Consider the following 19,993-nt stretch of genomic DNA (forward strand, 5'->3'; position numbering starts at 1 on the left):
TTATAAAGTTAAAATATTATAAGAATCGTGGCCTTACAATGCCATGCTTATAACTATTCTAAGATCTTACTGATACTGCTTAATAAAAGCTTCAAAATTTCTCTCAAAACCACCAATACCTCCAGGAAATGGGTTTACTCTCCTGCTTTGGTGACTGAGAACTATAATCTCTGCTTTTTGTAATTTTGTATTACATAATGAATGTTATACTCAAACCAAATCAAAAGTCTGATGGTCTCACTACAACTATTTTGTAACTCTGTAGCTATTACACCATTTGGGATTTTCTCTTAAAATTCTGCTCATTTTCACAATCCTGCTAACAACACGAGCATGCTAACTATTGGCCTTTATGTTGATTTTCTCTTCTCTTCTCTTAAAGTTAGGGATAATCATTAGGGATTCAAGTTCCATTTGCAGAATAAGCTATCCTATACCTCTGGAAATACTTGCTTTTGCAGTATTTAAGATTTGTGCCATGCTACATTAATTAACATGTCTTCAAAGTGCTGACAAATGGCCACTTTTGTAACAATTAAAATAACCACGTTGCTCTTTCTGAAATGTGATATTCTAACTTTATCCTATAGTAAAGGTCCTCTCTAATGTGAAGCATTGAATAAATTTACTACCAGACAGGAAAGGCTTTCCAACTATTTTTCCTTTACTAATATTGCTTTTCATATTGTATGGATCAATCTCTGCGATCCAAAGCAACGTCACAGCAGCAAGAAATTTTTATCTGACAAATGGAACATGCTTTCAGTCTGGAAACAACATGCAGTGCAAAGGAAACCGAAGAATACACAGTTTTCCAAATTACTTCATACACACAGCAAAGAACAGCAGAAGAAATTCCTGACTTGCCACCAGAGCCAACTAATGCAGAGATCTTCTTCTTCAGGAAAGCCCTCTATTACCATGGCAAGGCCTAAAAGGGAAGGTTAGAATCCGCGCCATAGTAAAGTTAACAGCAAGACCATCCCCTAGCAACTAATAGATGACTTCAATTACAGCAGTTATCATGAGCTCCTGCTGATGCTGACTACAATCTGACACCAGAACAATTTGTCTCAGAAGCTGTCTTGGCTATACTGTCAGGTCTTGCCTCAAGGTGATTTGCCAAGCTTTCTAGAGTTTCTCAATCCACTTTCATTCATTACCTAATTCAATGAGCTGATACATTTAAAAAATGAACTTTGTGTCCTAATATTTCAACAAATCCACAAAAGCAAAGTCAAAGAAAAACAGATGACAAAGCTAGGTAAGTCCTCAATATCTCCAAATGGCGCAATGAAGCTCACAGCAAAGTCAAAATCTCTGGGGGTTCACTGTACCAGATGTGAGAAGCCTGAGGTTGCTCAGACTGACAATGACAGCTTCTGGCTTATTATTCACATAGGTAAAGACTCTAACGCTTAATCAACTGCAATTACAAATGAATTAAAAAAACCCACCTAGCTCCAAAAGCTCAGGTTCTGTTAATTATTTTTTTTTAAATTAACATCAGAAAGGAAAATGGTAAGACACATACTGCTCTTCAGATTTTTGTTGCTTGTATCTGTCTCCTCCACCTTCAAACTGAAGAAAACACCCCTGATTTTTACTTATAGCACGCAGAGTCACTGACAAGCTTCTGCTTCTGCTCCTTCTCTGGACTTCCAAGAGGTAAAAAAGATCACAGGAGCCAGGCAATGCAATCGGTCATGTCAGGATATTTTCTTAATTCCTTGAAAGTGACAAACTGGAGGTATGGCTATAATCCCACATAGAATATGCCATCTGCCACCAGCCAGTGATATGATTTGGCTGTTCTGAGTGCAAGTGAGATTTGTTACTGGTCCCTACACCAACCTATGAGATAACACAAGACTTCAGTTCTTCTTCCCGACGCAAGGCACAGCGTTGAAGTGCAGTGCTCTTGCCCATACAGAAGGGAGCTGGACTGCGCGTGTTTGGGAGGGGACACATGTCTGGGTGTCTCTAAGGTTCAAAAATTCATCCACTGAATTTCTTGCTCAGCTGATCTTTACATTTAAAATGTTGTAACGATTCATCTCTTCATTTTAACAGAATGCTAAATATCATACTCCCAGCATCAGCTAATACAGCTGTTCTAAGGAAGAGTTTCTGAGAAGGATTCTTTTTAACTGCTTGATTTCCTGAGATCACATTTCAGCCATAATCCAACTATTGAACTACTCTGTATGAAATACCCCTGACGTGTGACTACTTGGCTTAGAGGAAAAAACACCATTTGAAAGTATTTTCTGACAGAGTAACCTCTTTTAGCTATTTATTTGCACAATATCAGTGAGGAAAATGCCTGCAAAATTTGCTAAACTTGGTTTGGAGATAATGAAATTTATCAACACAATATTACTGCCAAACACAGAGGTTCACATCCTACCTAATACACATGTGCAAAACCCCATAGAAGTCAGGATTGCATAGCTGACTTTGAGTGCAAAAATACCTCCCTCATGAATCCTTGCAACAAGTCAAAATGTTGGGCAAGAATAGAAATATCTAGTAAAACAAGTAAAATTCAGGTACTGTTTTGCTTTATAGGAAAAAAAAAAATTAGGCACATTCAGGACAGTCTTCCTTCAAATCACTCACTAGAAGAAAATCAAGTGGTGAAATGAAAATACTTTCCAATTAACAAATCTACAGAAAGTTTCACCACATCAAGACAATTAAAACCACTAAAAATTATCCAGGAAGCCACTAAGTGGATAGTCTCAGATACTACAGAACTGAGAAAAAGCAAAAGCTACTTCCAAATGTCAAAATATCAAGAACTTCAAAACTACCACATCCTCTTAAATTTTCTTGACAGCTTGCAGATATCACTTACTGTTTAAGATCATCATAAAGCCATAACAGGAATATTCACTGTTAATTCTTTCATACACAATGAATATAAAATTGCTGGTGCTCCTTACATGAATAGAAAGCCACAGAAAACTTGCAGAAGCATTTCTGCTATCTCAAGTGTCATCAGAACAGGACAAGATTATCATTTACGTATTTCCAAAGAGATAAATGAAGCCCTTATATATTTACTAGTCATTTGTTTTCCTTTGCCTTGTGGGTGGAGCACACAACCTTTAAATTAGATTGTTTTGGTTTTCATAGCACATGGAAAATACATGTTATGATCCGAGTGGTTAAGTGTTGCTATCAGAAAATGCGGAACTTGAATTTTCTGTAGTGTCTGATCAGATATGCTAACAACTTAACTCTCCACGGAAGTATACAAACTGGACTGCACACACATCCTTTAAAACCATGAACAAAGCTTCAGCTCTGAACAATGAAAATATTCATCCATTTAACTGTTATCTTTTATTGGCATTAATTAGAATCTCTCAGAAATATTATTCTGAGCAGATCCTCAGCACAGCGTTCAAGAATGTGCTCTCATGAACTCTTCAGCTATTTTATCACTGACCTGGAGAACATCTTCTCTATAACCTCAATCGGTAGGGTTTATCTTTTTTATAACATATAAGGACAGGATATAGCATTAGTTTAGTAATTATCACTCCATTTTTGATAAAAATATTCTTTTTTCCTCAGAAAAAATGTTCCTAAAAGCTTCTTAGAAGTATCCAATATACTGAGAGAATTCTGATTTACAGTGGTTTTTTGCTTATATTTTTTTTACTGTAGATATGTTTTATATACTGTAGATATGACATATAGACAGCATTCATTGGTAGCTCATCTATACACGTGTTTATCCCCCAAAGTCACACTCTAAGCCTCTTCTTTTTCTTAGTAACACATTACTTCCAAAGCCATGTAACAAGCAAGGAAAATGATGAAGCTGAACCCTTTCAATAAAGAAGCTGTTCTTGCAAGAGAGAAGGTTTAATGATTTGCGTTCATCCACACCCAAAGATTAAGTATTGATGTATGAAGCAAACATTAGAAGTAAAACACTGAAAAACAGGAATTAAATTCCTGATGATTGCCATTAGAAGACAGAACAAATGACTTACTGGAATTGGACAGCAGCAGAGTAAATCTCTGCAAGACTGCGGTATATTCAATATATAAAAATATATTTTTCTATTCAACACAAATTCTAGGAAATACCAGAATTGCTACAAGTTTGAGAATTCTCAAAAGGCAAGATACTTGCTCAGTCTTGCCTAACAATTACTATGAGCAACAGTAAAGGACAGATTCAATATTAGTCTTGTTTTGCTCTTTGATGGTATATATACTTTAACTACAGAAAAGACTTCAGTGTCTTATCTTAAGCAACAAGGAAAAACCGACCAGAACCACAAAGCAGAAGATAAAACCAAACAACCACCAAGAAGTAAAAAAAGCTGCAAGAGACAGGAAAGTAAAAGCTAAAAATGAAGCTTATAATCAGCGTTTTTTCATCTCCTGACCACCAGGGGCATTTGCCTGTCATCAAAACTTGGGGGCAAAACCATAAAACAAATGTTAACATATTAAAAGCAAATAGTTTAATTCCAGTGCAGATTGTGCTCAAGTTATTATAGACCTTCACCTAATTAATATAAACAGGAAATCAAATTATTATACAAAATTAAGAGATAAAAGTTCCCACTAAGGTCCTGGTATTCCTTTGTTTCCAGAAATAGGTTTTGGCAGTTTGGCAACAGGCAGAGCCAGCCAGTTTAGAACAAAAATGGAGCTTTAGGTATTCTTAGGTTCTTTCTTGGAGTTATATAAAATGCTGTAATCACAAACAAAAACATCAAATTCCCTAAGAGAAATTACTCGCTCCTGTTCACACATGGCATGCTGTAAAGAGTTCTTCAGATGACTAGATTCCACAATAAGATCAGTAAAAGATGTCCCACACAAACTCTGGTCATCTTGCGAGATAACTCATATGACTTCTTGTCCCTTTAGTATTCTGTATCTCAGTAAGAGACAGCAAAACAAGTACCACCTCACTGTACTACAGAAATGGTCCTAAACTTCCTCTACATTGTAATCTTTCTGCACACAAGAAGATACTTCCACTGTCTTATCTAATCTTGACCAGACACATCAAATGTTGAATACATAAAGAGAATTCTTAGAAAAATCAGTTTTTTCCAAATGTGAGAAATAAAATACAAATCTATATGCACTTAACAGACTTCAGCATCCGTTTTCATATTACTGGTGAGGGTTAAGGGGGGAAACAGAACTGAATTTTTTTCAGGCACATATTGAATGCATTTCTTAGTCCAGATTAAAACAGATGATGTACTTGAGGATAAAACAGTACCTAAAACTGTCATTCACCTGTTCCTTACCCTTTAATCTAGGTGTGCTAGTTTTAACTATCTTTTGCTTATTCCAGCTATGAATTAACGTAGACCTTCAGATGATTAATAAATGCTAGTACGTCTTTTCTCTAAAGAGATTTATGAAAAAATATCTTCATTTGCGAAGGCATTAAATAAGGTAAAAGAATAACTTTATAAGCCAGACTGCATATGCATTAGGGAACAAACAATCTCTAAGTGAAAAATGTTTAAAACTGAAACACCCCAAAATGTATGCATATGAAACTTTCAACCAATACTCAGGTCCTCTGTGTCTGTCAATTCTTTGACAAAAATGGTAAGGAGAGCACGGCATTAGCACGGGGAAAAGCAGAACTTTGTAAGAATAGAATCTAAATTAATAGTAGGGGCTACCATCTGCCCCGTTGATCAACATGAAGGTGCTACGAGTGATGTACAATTAACCAGCTACACACTAAAAAGGCAGTACAACAAATCACAGACAGTTCCCAGCAAAGTCAGCAACAAACTCACCTGAAGGCACTGGTACCATTAGTAAGGCAACTGATACAATTATACCCTGAATTGACATATTAAAAGCAAGTCTTTTAGCAGGGGATGACAACTGGAATACATTAACATCAGTAATATTAATTGAGGCCTTGATCCATTATGTATTGTTCATCCATAATTATAAAATTTTAAAACAGATGTCCTTTTTAAGTGGATGATGCAGTAGCATATTAGAGCATTCTAAGTATTTCTCGGTATTTTTGTAATACATATAAAGCATAACTTGACAAAGAAGAGTGGAACAAACCATTTGAAAATATTCAATTCCGTCAGCAAAAGAGTAACACCAGTAGGTAAAGAAAAATCTGGAAAAAAGTTATCTTTCTTCGTTGTTAAATGCCAAGAGCAAAGCTTGCATGTAGGAGATTAAAAAAAAAATCTTTTTGTCATTGCTAAGTATTTTAGTAGCAAATAGATTTCACAAGAATATTATATACTAATTTTGCATTTCTGTAATGTGTTTTCAGCATTTTTGTGAAGTAACAAGTTAGCAGATAGAAATAGAAAGCTTAATCCCCTTTGAGCAAAGACAGTCATAAAGCGTAATAACCCTTATAGGCACAAATGCATCAACTGTGACAGGAAATTTACATTGTTACACAGCCAATATGAGGCTTTTTATGAAAGACCAGGCTTCATACAAGTAAGATTCTGTTATTATACAGCACTCCTCTAGATGTTTTCAAAACTTTGGCACATTCAAAAAATGCAGAGAGAGAGAGAGGAAGAGAGATGGACTCCAAAAAGTATAAGCAAAGGGCATTGCAGAACAATGAGAAATCATAAAACCCTTTCCTGAACTGTAAAATAATAGCAGTAGCAAGGGAGAAAGACAAAGGATGCTGGTTGATTTTCCTTGAATGTTGTCACTTGAAACAGAAGTGGCCTCGATCACAGGGCAGTTTCCTTTCTAAGGGCAAGGCATCTCTACCTTGCTGTTGCTGGCTGGACGTGACCAGGGTAAGATCTCCGTGTGCTCGTGGCTTGCCTTTGTCTAGCCAGGAAGGACTGTCCTGAGCCTGTACTGGCCAGTCTGTCTTCTGCTGCTTTTTTATGCAGAGTCATTCCCTATGGACAAAGAGAAACTTCTCAGTGAATACCAACACAAAACACAGAAAAATTTTACTTTTGCTTGTTATCTCCTCTTCACCAACACTGACTGAGCTATTTTGAATTTCAGACATGAAGCACCACATTTTCAAGGATAAAGTTATTTCCCTAATTCTTTGTGTGTTCTTCTCCCACACCCTCTCCCCCCTCCTCCCCCAGTCATTGTCCAGATTTGAAGTAACTGTTGAGAAGTAGGTGCCCCCATGTCCCAGATCTGAACATGTGCTTCTCCATATAAACACATGGTAACTAGATGATTCTTTTCAAAACTGCTTCCCCTCCCCAGCCCCCTTCAGCCTGTTGAGCTACAAGATTACTTTTCTTCTGAAAATAATTCAAGTGTTGTCATCTCTGAAGATACCAGCTCATATGGCAGGAGAACGTATTGAGAGAAAGTATGTTTTCAGCAGGAGGAAATGCAAGGAGGAAACAAGGGAAGCTCTAATGTTGTGTATAAAAGCAGAGGTTCATTAGAGAACAAGACAAAGCTACCAACACTCATCTTGGTGTTCGTCACAGGCTACTGATCCACAGCTCTTAGCTCAGGCTCATCTTCTGCTTGTCAGTGGGACTATGTTACAAAATTGGTCAGGACCAATGCCTTTGAAAATGCTTTCAATATTTAAAGGATTCAAACACTCTGTTAAAGTACCATTTTTGGCTTACTATTCATGGACATAACAAGAATGTAGAAAAGCTAGAGGGAAATTCTTTCAAGGGAAGACCAAGAGGAGAAATCCTTCTCTCTAGAAAGTGATATTTCTGTTTCTAAAACTTGAAAATAACAAACTTCCTTTTTCCTTTACCCCAAGGTTATCACAGGAACATACTCTTAAATAGTGATAACTTAAAGCTATTAAAAAGCATTTATTTCTGTGTCTCTGTGTTGGAAAATGCTTTTCAAGCAAAAAAACCACCAACCTGTAAATGAATGAATACTGACATAAACAACCAAGAAAAAAACTAGTATTAATATTTTCTTTCCTTTTTAAAAATAAAAATAAAAAGTGTGGGAGATTCTTACCATATTGTACCAGGCACTAACAATAAATTTTTCCTCCATTTCTCTTTGACTTTTTGTTTTCTCATATTCTTTCTATAAAACAAACATTAAAAATCATACATTTAAAACAAAAGCATAATAAAAGTATTAGTCTACACCTAAAAACCAATGAGGAAGCATGCATCTACCACGAAACAACGATTACTACCTCCAGTGAATGAAACATTCTATCCCGCTCCTGCAACTGATTTTTCAGAGCCTGAATCTCAGGAGCTGCACCCTGGTTCTGCTTAGGATCTAAGGTGCGGATGACCTGTAAGAGAAAAGCAGTTTGTTTTTATTTAAATCCTGCAAAAAATATCTAATTGAGGGGAAAGACATCACGGAATTACAACCCTTTAAATCAGGTTAAGGAATAAAAAAGTGACTAAAAACATGTCAATGGTAACAAATGACCCTCCAAAATGTGAAACAGAGGGATGTGCAGTTTTAAGAGGCTGACTCTGTAAAATAATCTTGACAGCCAGTATGACAGACGCTCTGCCTCTGAACATCAGCCATGATGTGTTAGAGCATCTGAACTGGGCTCTCTTTTACAGACTTTGAAACAAAACTACTGATAGGAAAAAGTGACACTGAAGAGGTTCAGTATGCCTGACTCACATATTTAGTTCCTACCCATAGCTGCACTCCCCTGGGTCTTTCTGCCCATTTCAGAATCCTGTCCAGACGCTGAAATAAAACAGGTGCTTTAAATTTTAGTAAGTAATTTTTACTGAATGGTACTAATGAAGGAAATTCATAGAAGTGTTTATGTTAAAATACATGTTAGACCTGGATACAGTTTCTACAGAGAAGGCAATAATGATTGCACTTGTCTTCACAAAAGAAACAAACAAACAAAAAACCTCTGAAAGGTGACAAAAGATCACAGAAAGCTATCCTACCTAAATAATTAATACTACTGTTGTATAAAACACCCTATGGTAACACTGTACATGCAAATAAACAAATCTTATTGAAAAGGGAAGTTGTGGCTCTGTCTTTCACTGGAATACTCTGACACCCAGTCAGCAACACAAGATGTAAAAATAAATAATAAAAAAATTATTTGTTTAGATTTCCTGAAGACTTTTGAAGCATCTCACAAGAAGTGATTGAAGAAACTACAAAGAAGTAAAGGAAGGATGCACAAAGTTTTCTCAAATTATGAGCATACTTACAGATTCTAATTTAATGATACACAGCCATAGCAAAGATCTTGATACTACCACAATCAGATAAACAAAGACACTGATATGCTTTTAAGAAACTCAAACAAAATACCAAGGTAAAGTAAAAGAAGAAATGGGACTATGACTAAGACCACAATGTTGCCGTTTCAAAGCTGGTATTATGTCCACATGCCCAATACAATACTTAAATATTTGCCATCTTCTCAACAGAAGCATTTATTAAACAGTAAAGGCAAAGAGAATGCTGAACATCAGAGAAATGTAACAGCTCTCAAAGGTGGTTCAGTTAAAAAGATCACTTTATTTGGAAAAAGCATAAATGAAGGAGTCCATATTAAAATAGTTTCTGTATCAGTTAGCTAAACCACAACATGAATAGAAATCAGGGGCAAAAGATGGACGAAGGAAGAAAAATCAAATTTAAATTGTTAAAGATGGCCATGGCACATGTGTACCTCTCCTTGTAAATTATGAGCCCCTCGAAACAAATAAGCAATTTATGTGAGCAATTATGATCTGATGAAATCTGAAGCAGCTAAAAGCTGTATCTATAAAAAAAGTGTATCAAAACATCTGCTCCAGGTAAGACATAGATTACTGACTGAGCACCACAAGAAGCCTACACCATCCAGAAACACACATAAACTGATCCAGCCACCTACAAAGAACCCCAAACATCCTTTAACCTCTCTGCCAAAATGATAAAACCAGAGTTTGTTAGTCCCACCATGCCTGTACTTGGTGTTCCTAAGCTATATTTGTGTGTACAAAGAGGTAGAACTCTTCATGACAACTGTCCCAGAAGTCCCAGCACAAATTCCAGTTAAAAAGTACTTCTGCTCACAGAGCTTCCTTCTATTGAGTTGGTTTAAATGGGTGGTTCTCCAGTTCTAAAATGAAGCACAGCGATTTCAGTTATTTCTATACCACAAGTCCTAGTACCACTTTATTTGTCACTCAGAGACAGAAGTCTGGAAGAATTTACACAAAGAAAGAGGTTATCACAGCATTAGAAAGGGTTTAACACCCTCCCTTTGCCATCAGCCGACATGAATGCCTGCTTAACAAGGTTTGTCTGAGTGACTTTCAAAATCTGGGGCAGTGGGTATATATTTGTGTAGAGGCATCAGTCAGAAGGGTAGCAAAAGGGGAGAGTCATGAACACCAAAACAGGGTAAAATTGTTTTGCATAATTAATCAGTATTAGGTGCTGTTATGGTTAGAAGATAAAAGAACTTGCTGGGTCTTCCTTCTCTTTTCCTCGCTAGTGTTTATACATTTACCTCCTTAATTTTTATTCCTGCAGAGCTGACATGCAGTGCACTCTGCAGTGCAGAGAGGGATCATTAACATGGAGCATGTATACTTACACTTTTGGCCTTTTCCAAATACTTTTTATATCGCTCTTCCATTTGTTTCATTTCCTCCTCCTTTTTCCGTAAAGCTTCTTGTAATTCTTCAATTTTGAGTGCTTTATGTCAGGAGATGCACACATTGGAAAATAACATAATTGTATTAAGTTTATGCTCATGTTTTTCAACAGACATTTAAGACACAGACGAATTTATTTCAGTTAAGAAAAGCCAACATAAGGAACCTGATTTAGCAGATAAATTGTACTCAGAAACACATTAAAATTGTGCTCTTATATATTTCTGTGTACTCCTACATAATCTCATGAGATGGCTGTTTGGTACACAAATTTTGCTTTTTTAGAAACTATGAATAAATAAAGAGAAATGGAATAATAAATCAATCCCATTACTGAACAAACTTAGAAAATGAGTTTACTATTGACTTACAAGTTCCATATGATCTTGGTATTGTAACTCAGATAAATATGAGTTTTCCAGTTTTATGTAAGAGGAATAATTCTTAGCAGGCACATTTCTTGCTTAAATCAACTAAACTGTAACACTGGATACAATCTATTGGACTTGTGACATGAATATACTCAATTTCATTTCTCTCCTGCATTTTCTTAAACAGCAATGCACACCAGTAGGACAATTTCATTGCATAGCCTTTTCCTGTGTTGATATAAGAATATGTCAGGACACTATTGCTTATATATTTTCTATACAACTTCCCAGATCTCAGGAAAAAAAACCACCCAAAACCCAATTGCATATTTCCAGATCAAATAGTACATAATATTGACATTTGTTTCTCAGATGTTAGATAATTATCCATCTGTTTTGCAGCCTTGTTTTGAAATGTTCTTTCATGTTTTTCCTACAGTTCCCAAGTGCTCAGAAAACACTAAACTGTTAACAGGACAAAGCAAGATTTTCAGCGATGAGTAAGAGAACCAATAGTTAACGGTCTCCAAGGTTGCAAGAATCTGCTTTTCAAAACATGCCATGATTCTTGTACAATGCCCAAGTATTTTGGCCATATCCAGGATAGTTAAAAGAATCTGAAAAAATAATTCACACATATTTCTTGAGCGTGGAAAGAAAGGAAGAAAGTACAACTTTTTTCATTTTACCAAGACGAAAGTTAGAACTATACTTTTAAAAAGCAAGTTGTAATTTCAGTAAACTAACTACAGAAGCCTCAGTATGCCCTAATGTTTAAAAGCTATTAGACTTGTGCTGAGGCTTATCAGGTATGACAGGGTTATGTTTTCATTAGCTACTCATGAAGTTCCTGGACCTCATTTCCAAGTGTTCTAACATTTCTCAAGACATGGAATTTGTAACATATTCTGCAGTTTTAGCTCAACACAAATTAAAATTGTTTTTTAGATACAGATGTATGTAATGAATACTGAACTGAAATTTCTATCTTCCTCAATCTCCTTATGAATAAAATCACTTTGGCACAAATCGGAAAAGTGGCCACTGGTTGCAGTCTTTTGCCTTGTTCTATAAGTAGGTTTGGAAAAAAACCAACCTACTTCCTTCAATACTTCTCAGGAAAAAAGCAGCATTAACATGCTATAAACAACTGCATGCTGGGTTCTGGATACCATGTGAGCAATATGACATATATCCTACATTCTCTTTGACCAGTGTCCAAAAATTTTCTCAAATTACAGTTTTGAAAACACACTGGGAATAAAAAGAACCTGGTGGTTGCAGAAAGGATCTCCTCAATTATGGTCTTTGGAGACGTGACAGTTCTGAAAAACTGAGGTTTAATGACAAGTATGACAGTCACTAGGTATTTCTACGGCTACTGTCATTTCGTACTATGTGGTGTCTAAAATGTGACCCCCTGCATTTCAGGTGTTAGAAGCATCTTTTCAGTCCCCACAGCTTCCAGAGAAATTAACACCATACGTATCACTGCCATTTAAAATGTATATTTTGTTCATCTTGCACTGCCCATCCACGTGAAATACTTTACAAAGAAATGGACTGCACAGGTAACTCACAACTGTTATTGCATCTTGGTTCCAAATCCTCAATAATAGCTCGTTTCTTCTGTATCTCGTTGTTAGCCTCATGGAGCTTCTCACTGTTACAAACCATAAAAGCACATATTGTTTTCCCAGGATTATGACTGTCCTTAAGTGAACATTAAGAGATACAAAAAATCCTCATATTTCTGAGAGCATGATTGTTTTTTGCTGTGGGGCATGAGGCAAATAACAATCCCACTGTGGAAATATTTGTTAAATAAGGTGAAAAACATTACAGTGTATGGAAAACTGTAACGACAAGCAGCTTCATTCTCAGTAATTATAAACTTAATTTAGAACTTACAGTTAATTGTACAATGCATGCCTAAGATGAATATTTGCAATTGAGATTACATTGAGAAAGAATGGCTAAACCCAAAGACAACAGAAACAAAAAGCAAACAGCTCTATGCGTTTTAGGGAAGAGGTGCACAAATAGCAGAACAAAATAACATGTCCTAAAATGTTACCTTTTATGCCATAATGTATACTAAAAAGTAAACAAATTAATTTTGTTTGCATTAACATGCTTTCCTCAGACCAAAATTACTTACTCCTCTTGAGTGAAAATTAACACAGTGTTAAGGAAATTTTTCTATCACTACAGAATGAGGGTTCCCTCATCAGTCTGACTGCTTTCACAGAGGTTTTCTATGAGATGAAAACAGTCTCTGAACAGCAGATTCCCAAACATTCCTGGGTTATCTAATTTCTCTTAGTTGTATATTTTCCAGATGCATGATTAATGACTGTATGTCTTCCTTGCTATATGGAAAACACGTAATTTGAAATGTCAAACAAAATAGGCAAAAAAAAAAATAAATACTTACAGATGTTCTTCAAGTTTCTTTTTCAGAAGAATTGACTAAAATAGAAAGTTAAACGTTTTATTTTAATATATTGCAAAACTTTGACATAATTTCAAAATTATTTAAAAACATATAATTTTGGCATTCTAACCAAAATCCAACTTATTACTTCACTCAGTTTTAGATCACAACTGTAAAGCCATCCTCTGTGGTACCAATCCTTCTCTCCACAGCTGTGAGACTTTCCTGAAATTAGAGTGCTTTATAACTTTAAAAATATTTTCCCAGGAATTAGATCAATAAAAGCAAGATCCATAAGCAACAAAATTATATTGCAGTTGTTTTAATTTCTTCAGTAGTTTTGTAATTAGACTAAATAAATTAACCTGGAATGAAAAAAGCAGCAAAATTTACTAGAAGATCTGTCCTACCAATATCACAATGCAATTTGCATGAAGACATATGGCAAATTAGATAGAACTAAATTCCTGTCCCCATAGAAACTAGAGGGAGTACAGTGTTTCTGACTAGAGTATAGCAGCAATTTTATCCTTTTCTTTTCCTTATCTTTATTTGTTACAGACATAAAAATTATCATACAACTTACAGTGTTCCACTTTCTGTTTAAATCACATTTAAATAAGCTCTTTGAATAAAAGCTTCAAATAAAATTTTATTTTAATTTTAAAATCACTTCATATACAGTGAGTATCTTTCAAAAAAACCAAACCCAATAAAGTCTATAAACTGAAAGTAGCGTTAAGTAAATAGAAAGCCATACTCACAATAGCCTTGAGCAGAAGCCCATGCCAAGAAACAGAGATGACATTAGTATAAAGCAAAACAGCAGCCAACAGAAGAAACTATTTAGAAAGTCATGAACAGAAAAAGTTAAAGCTATGCATTTTTTCACACATGCACATTTTTCTCCTTTGTTCTCATCAGCAGTTTCATCCTGTAACATTTTCTAAAACATATCACTAAAACAAAAATATAAAAATAGTGAGGAAGCTCATTTGTAAAGCATTGTGTATAAACCAGAATTTCAAAGGAGAGCACCTGCTATTTGGGAAAGTAATTTTAAAACAAAAATAATACAAGTAAAAAAACTAGGAGAAAATATACAGTCTATTGGGCTATAAACAAAATTAAGAGATGCATTGGTTTTTGTGGAGTGATTCTGAAATGTGTTATTGCTACATTGACTGAACACAAGACAAATGTAGACTATTTAAATCAGAAACTGCCTTTTTAGTTTGTATTTGTCTAGTTCCAATTTCACTGGAAGTCTAGCATATGACTGATGGTCCAGAATGCCATCAGAATATAAGATAAAATCATCAACAAAATTCATTGCTTTTTCTCCAATGGTCTTTCAATAAAGGTTTAGATACCTGGCAGACAGAGTCAATTACCATGTGCACCCAAAAAGTTTTTAGCTTTGTTATAGTGTAAATACTTTAAAATATTTACTTTGATGACATTCCTGAGTCATGCTTTTTCATTATTTTGAAGTTGGATTTCTTATCGCACTATAAGAAGGGGGTAGGGGGGAGAATATAAAAACAAGTCAGCATGACTCTATTGACTTCAGAGTCAGAAATTTGTAGCAGCTAAGGATCTGCAGGTTTTGACCATTTGGCGTTTTTCTTTTCCAGTGCTCTGAACAACTGCAGCAACACCATAATTTCTGTAACAGTAAGTGTTTGTACACATCTTTGTTGGTCACAAAGTGTTTGAACAGGCACCATCGCTTACGTCTCATCACATAAGAGACTATTTGTTGGTTTGGACAAGAAAGGGAAAAGCTGCAAACAGTTCCCATTTTCCTAAGGCAAGAAAATAAAAATTGAACTCAGCTTTTCTTTTGCAACCCTTATATTGCACTTCGGTTTAGCTTGGAACAGACATCACTACTTGTCAACACTGATTCCACTGGTATATTTTGATATATTTATTTGCATAGTACCAGCATTGTTGTGGGAGTAACACATCTCTCATCTAGACAGATCGTATGTTCTCAGAAGCAAGAAACTAACAATTATAAGCAGTACAAACAATTAAAAGAAGCAGGACTGAGTTTACCCAGAGTAATTTACCCAAGACATCAGAATAGGAAAAAGAATAAATGTAAAATGTGCAATTTTAGCCACCCAAAGATCCTGTATATACATGCAGTAAGGCAGATAAATTCAAATAAATTACTCTAAAAATGGGCAACCTTTTTTTTTTTTCTTATCTCAGTCAGCTTCAAAGCCAGGTATCCAAACCCACTGCTTCTAATATGTAACAACTATAATAATCACTCTCCCAGAGGAAGACCAAAAAAGTTACCTACTTTAGAGCTAGTTTACATTTAACTTCATTCAAATGTTTTATCTGTTCATAATAGAAAAACATTGCTATAACAAAACTGTAAAAATTAGCAAATGCATACTCGCATTTTGCTTTTTCCTCCCACTGCTAACAAGTTCCACTTACAAAACACCAGAAAAAAATACTTAATATGGTGTGGTTTCAGAAAATAGGTATCCTCCCCACTATTTGTTATCTTTCTTTTACATCAAAAAACCTATAGAAATAAAGTCATCTTTATGCTGGAGATTTCTTTCATGCTTAAGTAAGCCAAAGGAGCAGGTCTGCCCCCTTCTTGAGAACAAAGGTTGGTTTTGTTCTGCATGTTAAGGCCACAGGCAGATGGCTAGGCTCTGGCTTGAGGTTAAGCTAGCTTAGCAGGGTCAGGTAAACTGGCATGTGACTTCAGAAAACTGCTTGATGATACTGGTAATGCTGTGAGAAGACAACAGAAGTTACAAACAGCACCATGAGGGATGGCCAGATTTCACAGACGCCAAGAGTAATCATAAATAGTTTGGGTTGGAAGGGAGCTTCAAAGGTCATCTAGTCTAAGCCCCCTGCAATGAGCAGGAGGATCTTCAGTAGATCAGGTTGCTCAGTCCAACCTGACTTTGAATATTTCCAGCTCTCTGGGCAACCTGTGACAGTGTTCACCAAGCGAGCAGAGTGGCTGAACTTCACAGGTAACTGAACAGGCCATAGAGTTTTGGGGACCTTTGAGGGAGGTACCAATTCAGGAGTACTTAGTAATGGTACCAGTAACAGCATATAAGGCAAAGACTGCATAATTAACAGTATGAGAAACACCAGATGTGGTATGGATTTAGCAAGACTAGGTCTGAGCGTGTAGAAGTAACTAAAGGCAGGTTGCTTATACACAAAGGAATGATGGCAGAGAAAACGGGAACAGGGAGTGACAAAAGACAGTGATAACAGGGCATGCAAATGATGTAGTCGAAGCTGTTTGGTGTACCTGTTGAGCAGCCCTACATGACCATTGCATTCTGGAGGACAATAAATCAAACCTGCCAGTCTGACCACACCAGGCATGTCTGAATTGATTCAATAGTCTGGAAAACCGGGGCAATGAGGCCTTGCTCTGGCCAGCAAGTCAACAGCCAGGATGGACTAATCATGCATCCCAACAGGATGCATCAGCACCCATTACAGGCCTAACAGCACTGATATTTTCCTATCGTCTGCCTTCCACTGCACTGCAATACAAAACCAAAACGGCTTCCCCATGTGGACCTCAGCAAGCAGCATGTATCATTGCAATGATACTTGCTTGTGTTAGGATAGCGCTTTACAACTTTTGTGGCAAGCCTAAAAACTACTTCAACTTTGAAAACAAACAGAACTAAAAAAAAACCAAACCACCCCAAGCCCTCATCATAGACTTCTGGACTGAATTCAGACTTGATCTTCGGTTTTCTGGGTTGAGCGTATTTACAGTATAAGTATACAAAATTTTGTATTTCAGTGCATTGCTGCAGAAAAGTAGTGAAAAACAGAGGAAACATGCTGTAAATGATGCATCAATGAAGCGTATGCCATGTCTCTCCTTATCCTTTTTCAAATGCTTTTTGAAATGATATCTTAAGGATAATTCTTGTGATCCCAGCACAACTTCCATCTACTTGAGCAGCTGGGTTTAACTTTGAGGTTTTCTCTGCTTTATGTGGGAGATTGGGTGAGATGTCCCCACCTGCAGAGGTTCTTGCAGCCTCAATACTTTTCTGAGTTTTACACTCTCTCTTTCATTTCTTTAAGAGTAAATGAAATCCTACACACTGAACTCAGCAAAACAGGTCATGGGATTAGTGCCTATAAATCACCACGGGGATGGTCAGACCTCCACAGAAGCTAGGAAGCAGCAACTGCTTCATGAACTTGCCAACTCTGATTTGACAAGGGCTGCCTGGTACACTCAGCAGGCTCTACTGTGGTGTTGCAATGGTGGTGTTTTGCTGTTAACAGAATCATCTCAGATGATGCCTACACAGGCTGAAACCAGTCCTGTAAGTGAGCTGCAGACACATCCTAAGCTACTGTCCAAGCCAGAGCCTCAAAAAGGGACACAATTAAAGTTGCAGTAAATAAAGATGAACTCAGTAAGACAGAGATCATTTACAGTACTCAGTATCTGAGAGTAATTTTTTCATATTCTTGTTCACCCAGAAAAATCTGATTTTGGCCAATAAACAAGACAACACATAATATCTCAGAATCACATAATAGTACGGACCTATTTTAAAATGCATTCTAAGTTACTTAGGAAAATAATCTAATTTGAATTTGACTAAGTATTTTACATTCATATTCTGAAAATTAACAGGATAAGATAAATTAAACATAGTCTTAAATTAAATTAGGCAGCTCGTAAAACCTTTTACTGTTTTATATAAATTAGTTAACACCACAAAAATAGAAAGCAACACAACTTTTTGCCAATTAGCAACACAATACACTGAGACTGTGAGCATACACTGCATGTACAGTCCAGTAAATCACTGTTTTCAAGGAAGTTGTAGAGCTTCTTCTCTCAAATACCATTTTTGAGTGGAAGACTGAAAGTTGTTTTCCACACTAACTCTGCCACAATTTGTACTCTTACATTAAAAATAAAGTTAACTACATATACATAAAATGTTGCATTATGTTGAGGACCTGATTATTTGCCTTTCTTTTGTTTTGGCCTGCCTGACTTCTTGCATTATGAAATACATTTACATCCACAATTACAGAACTTACACTGGCAGGAGATGCCTTAACTTTCATTACAAAAACTAAATCAGAAAAAACTTCAGAAACTTTATTATTAAGATATGGAAAATTAACATTTCCTTAATTCCCTGCAAAATTCTCTATTCTAATTAAATAATTTCAACATTAAGTTTACTATCAGAACAGACACAATTAATTTATTAATTAATATTTGAGACCTTCTCTACATAGGATGGTTTTCCTTTCTAGACAAAATGTCTTACTATGTCTTGCATGCTATCTAGAGAAGCACAATTTAGAGATAAGACCATATGAGCAAATATAGAAAATTATCAGAAATATCCATTTGCATATTTCTTCTATAGATTTTTTTTACAAAAAGGAAAAAGTTTCAAGAATGGTAACTACTTGAATGTAAGTTTGATGTACATTTCTACTTACATCTTCAGCTTTTGAACCTTGATCCTGCAAAGATTTTTGAAGTTCTTCAACCTGGCACTGCACTTCTAGAAGTCTCTGATTTACCAATCTAGGAAAGATACAGTATTTTGTTTTTCAGAAAAAAACTAAACAACTGCAAGAGGAATCAGTTAGAGATTTTTAGTGTCCAGTGTTTTTAGGTCATCTCCACAAGACATGCAATACTGATTTCATTCACAGAAAATTTACAACAGTAGCTAGAGCTTACAGCAGAGATTCCAGAGATTATAGTCTGCAGTCATCCAGAACATTCTGATACTCTTCTGAGACAACACAAATGCATGTATTGATAAATCATTTCTATATACATGAAACAAGAGTTTCTAACAGTCAGTTTTACTGTGTGAGAGCTGCTAGCTTACTGCTTTTACACAGCCACAGAATCCTATAAACCTGTAGGTTGGAAGGGATCTCCAAGGGTTGTCTAAATCCAACCTCATACTTAAAGCAGGTGCACTTCCAGCACATTCCTGGGAACCACATCCAGTCCAGCTTTGGACACCTTTAAGGATGGAGATCTGACAACCTCTTTGGGCCTCTCTTCTAGAGCCATACTTCATATTGTGTCTGCTGCCTCTTTTCCTTCCACTGTCAATCACTGAGAAGAGTCCACCCTGTCTTCTTGACATCTTCCATCAGGTAGATGTAGATCACAGTATTACCTTTCCTCTGGCCTCTGAACAAACCCAGTTCTCAGTCTTATCCCACATATCACATGCTCTAACATACCTCACCTTAGCAGTATTCTGCTGCACTCCTGTACATACATGTCTTTGTTGTACTGATAAGGATCATTTTCCCAGATTGTCTGCTTGCACCCTGCTGAGGATAGCCCAGGTCACAGTCAGCAAGGTCCTCAGCTGACACATCCTCCTTTGATGTCCACTGGAACCCTAGGGCTTCTGCAGCAGAGCTGCTCCCCAGTACAGTGGTCCCAGCCAGCATTGCCAAGCTTCTCCCAGCCAGGGACAGGGCTCCCATTAGCTCATTTCTCTGAGCTCCTCTGTATAACAGCTCTCCAT

The 19,993-nt window shown here is 36.3% G+C and overlaps 1 protein-coding gene across 3 annotated transcripts in view; it reads right to left on the reverse strand.

Moving 5' to 3' along the window:
- The window catches only part of HOOK3 (hook microtubule-tethering protein 3), a 79,927-nt gene that overhangs the window by 5,578 nt on the left and 54,356 nt on the right, over positions 1-19,993 (reverse strand). The window contains exons 15-22 of one of the 3 annotated variants that reach the window (XM_014958115.1): positions 18,933-19,020; positions 14,192-14,197; positions 13,428-13,462; positions 12,571-12,653; positions 10,559-10,659; positions 8,162-8,266; positions 7,975-8,046; positions 6,772-6,908 (exon numbers count right to left, since the gene is read on the reverse strand). In XM_014958115.1, coding sequence (XP_014813601.1) covers positions 6,772-6,908; positions 7,975-8,046; positions 8,162-8,266; positions 10,559-10,659; positions 12,571-12,653; positions 13,428-13,462; positions 14,192-14,197; positions 18,933-19,020 — 627 coding nt within the window. Of the gene's footprint in view, positions 1-6,767; positions 6,909-7,974; positions 8,047-8,161; positions 8,267-10,558; positions 10,660-12,570; positions 12,654-13,427; positions 13,463-14,191; positions 14,198-18,932; positions 19,021-19,993 lie in introns of those variants that run through there. The other 2 variants (XM_014958116.1, XM_014958117.1) reach the window with 2 other exon arrangements.

This window comes from Calidris pugnax, unplaced genomic scaffold, assembly GCF_001431845.1.
Source record: "Calidris pugnax isolate Ruff unplaced genomic scaffold, ASM143184v1 scaffold317, whole genome shotgun sequence".
NCBI classification, from domain to species: Eukaryota; Metazoa; Chordata; class Aves; order Charadriiformes; family Scolopacidae; genus Calidris; species Calidris pugnax.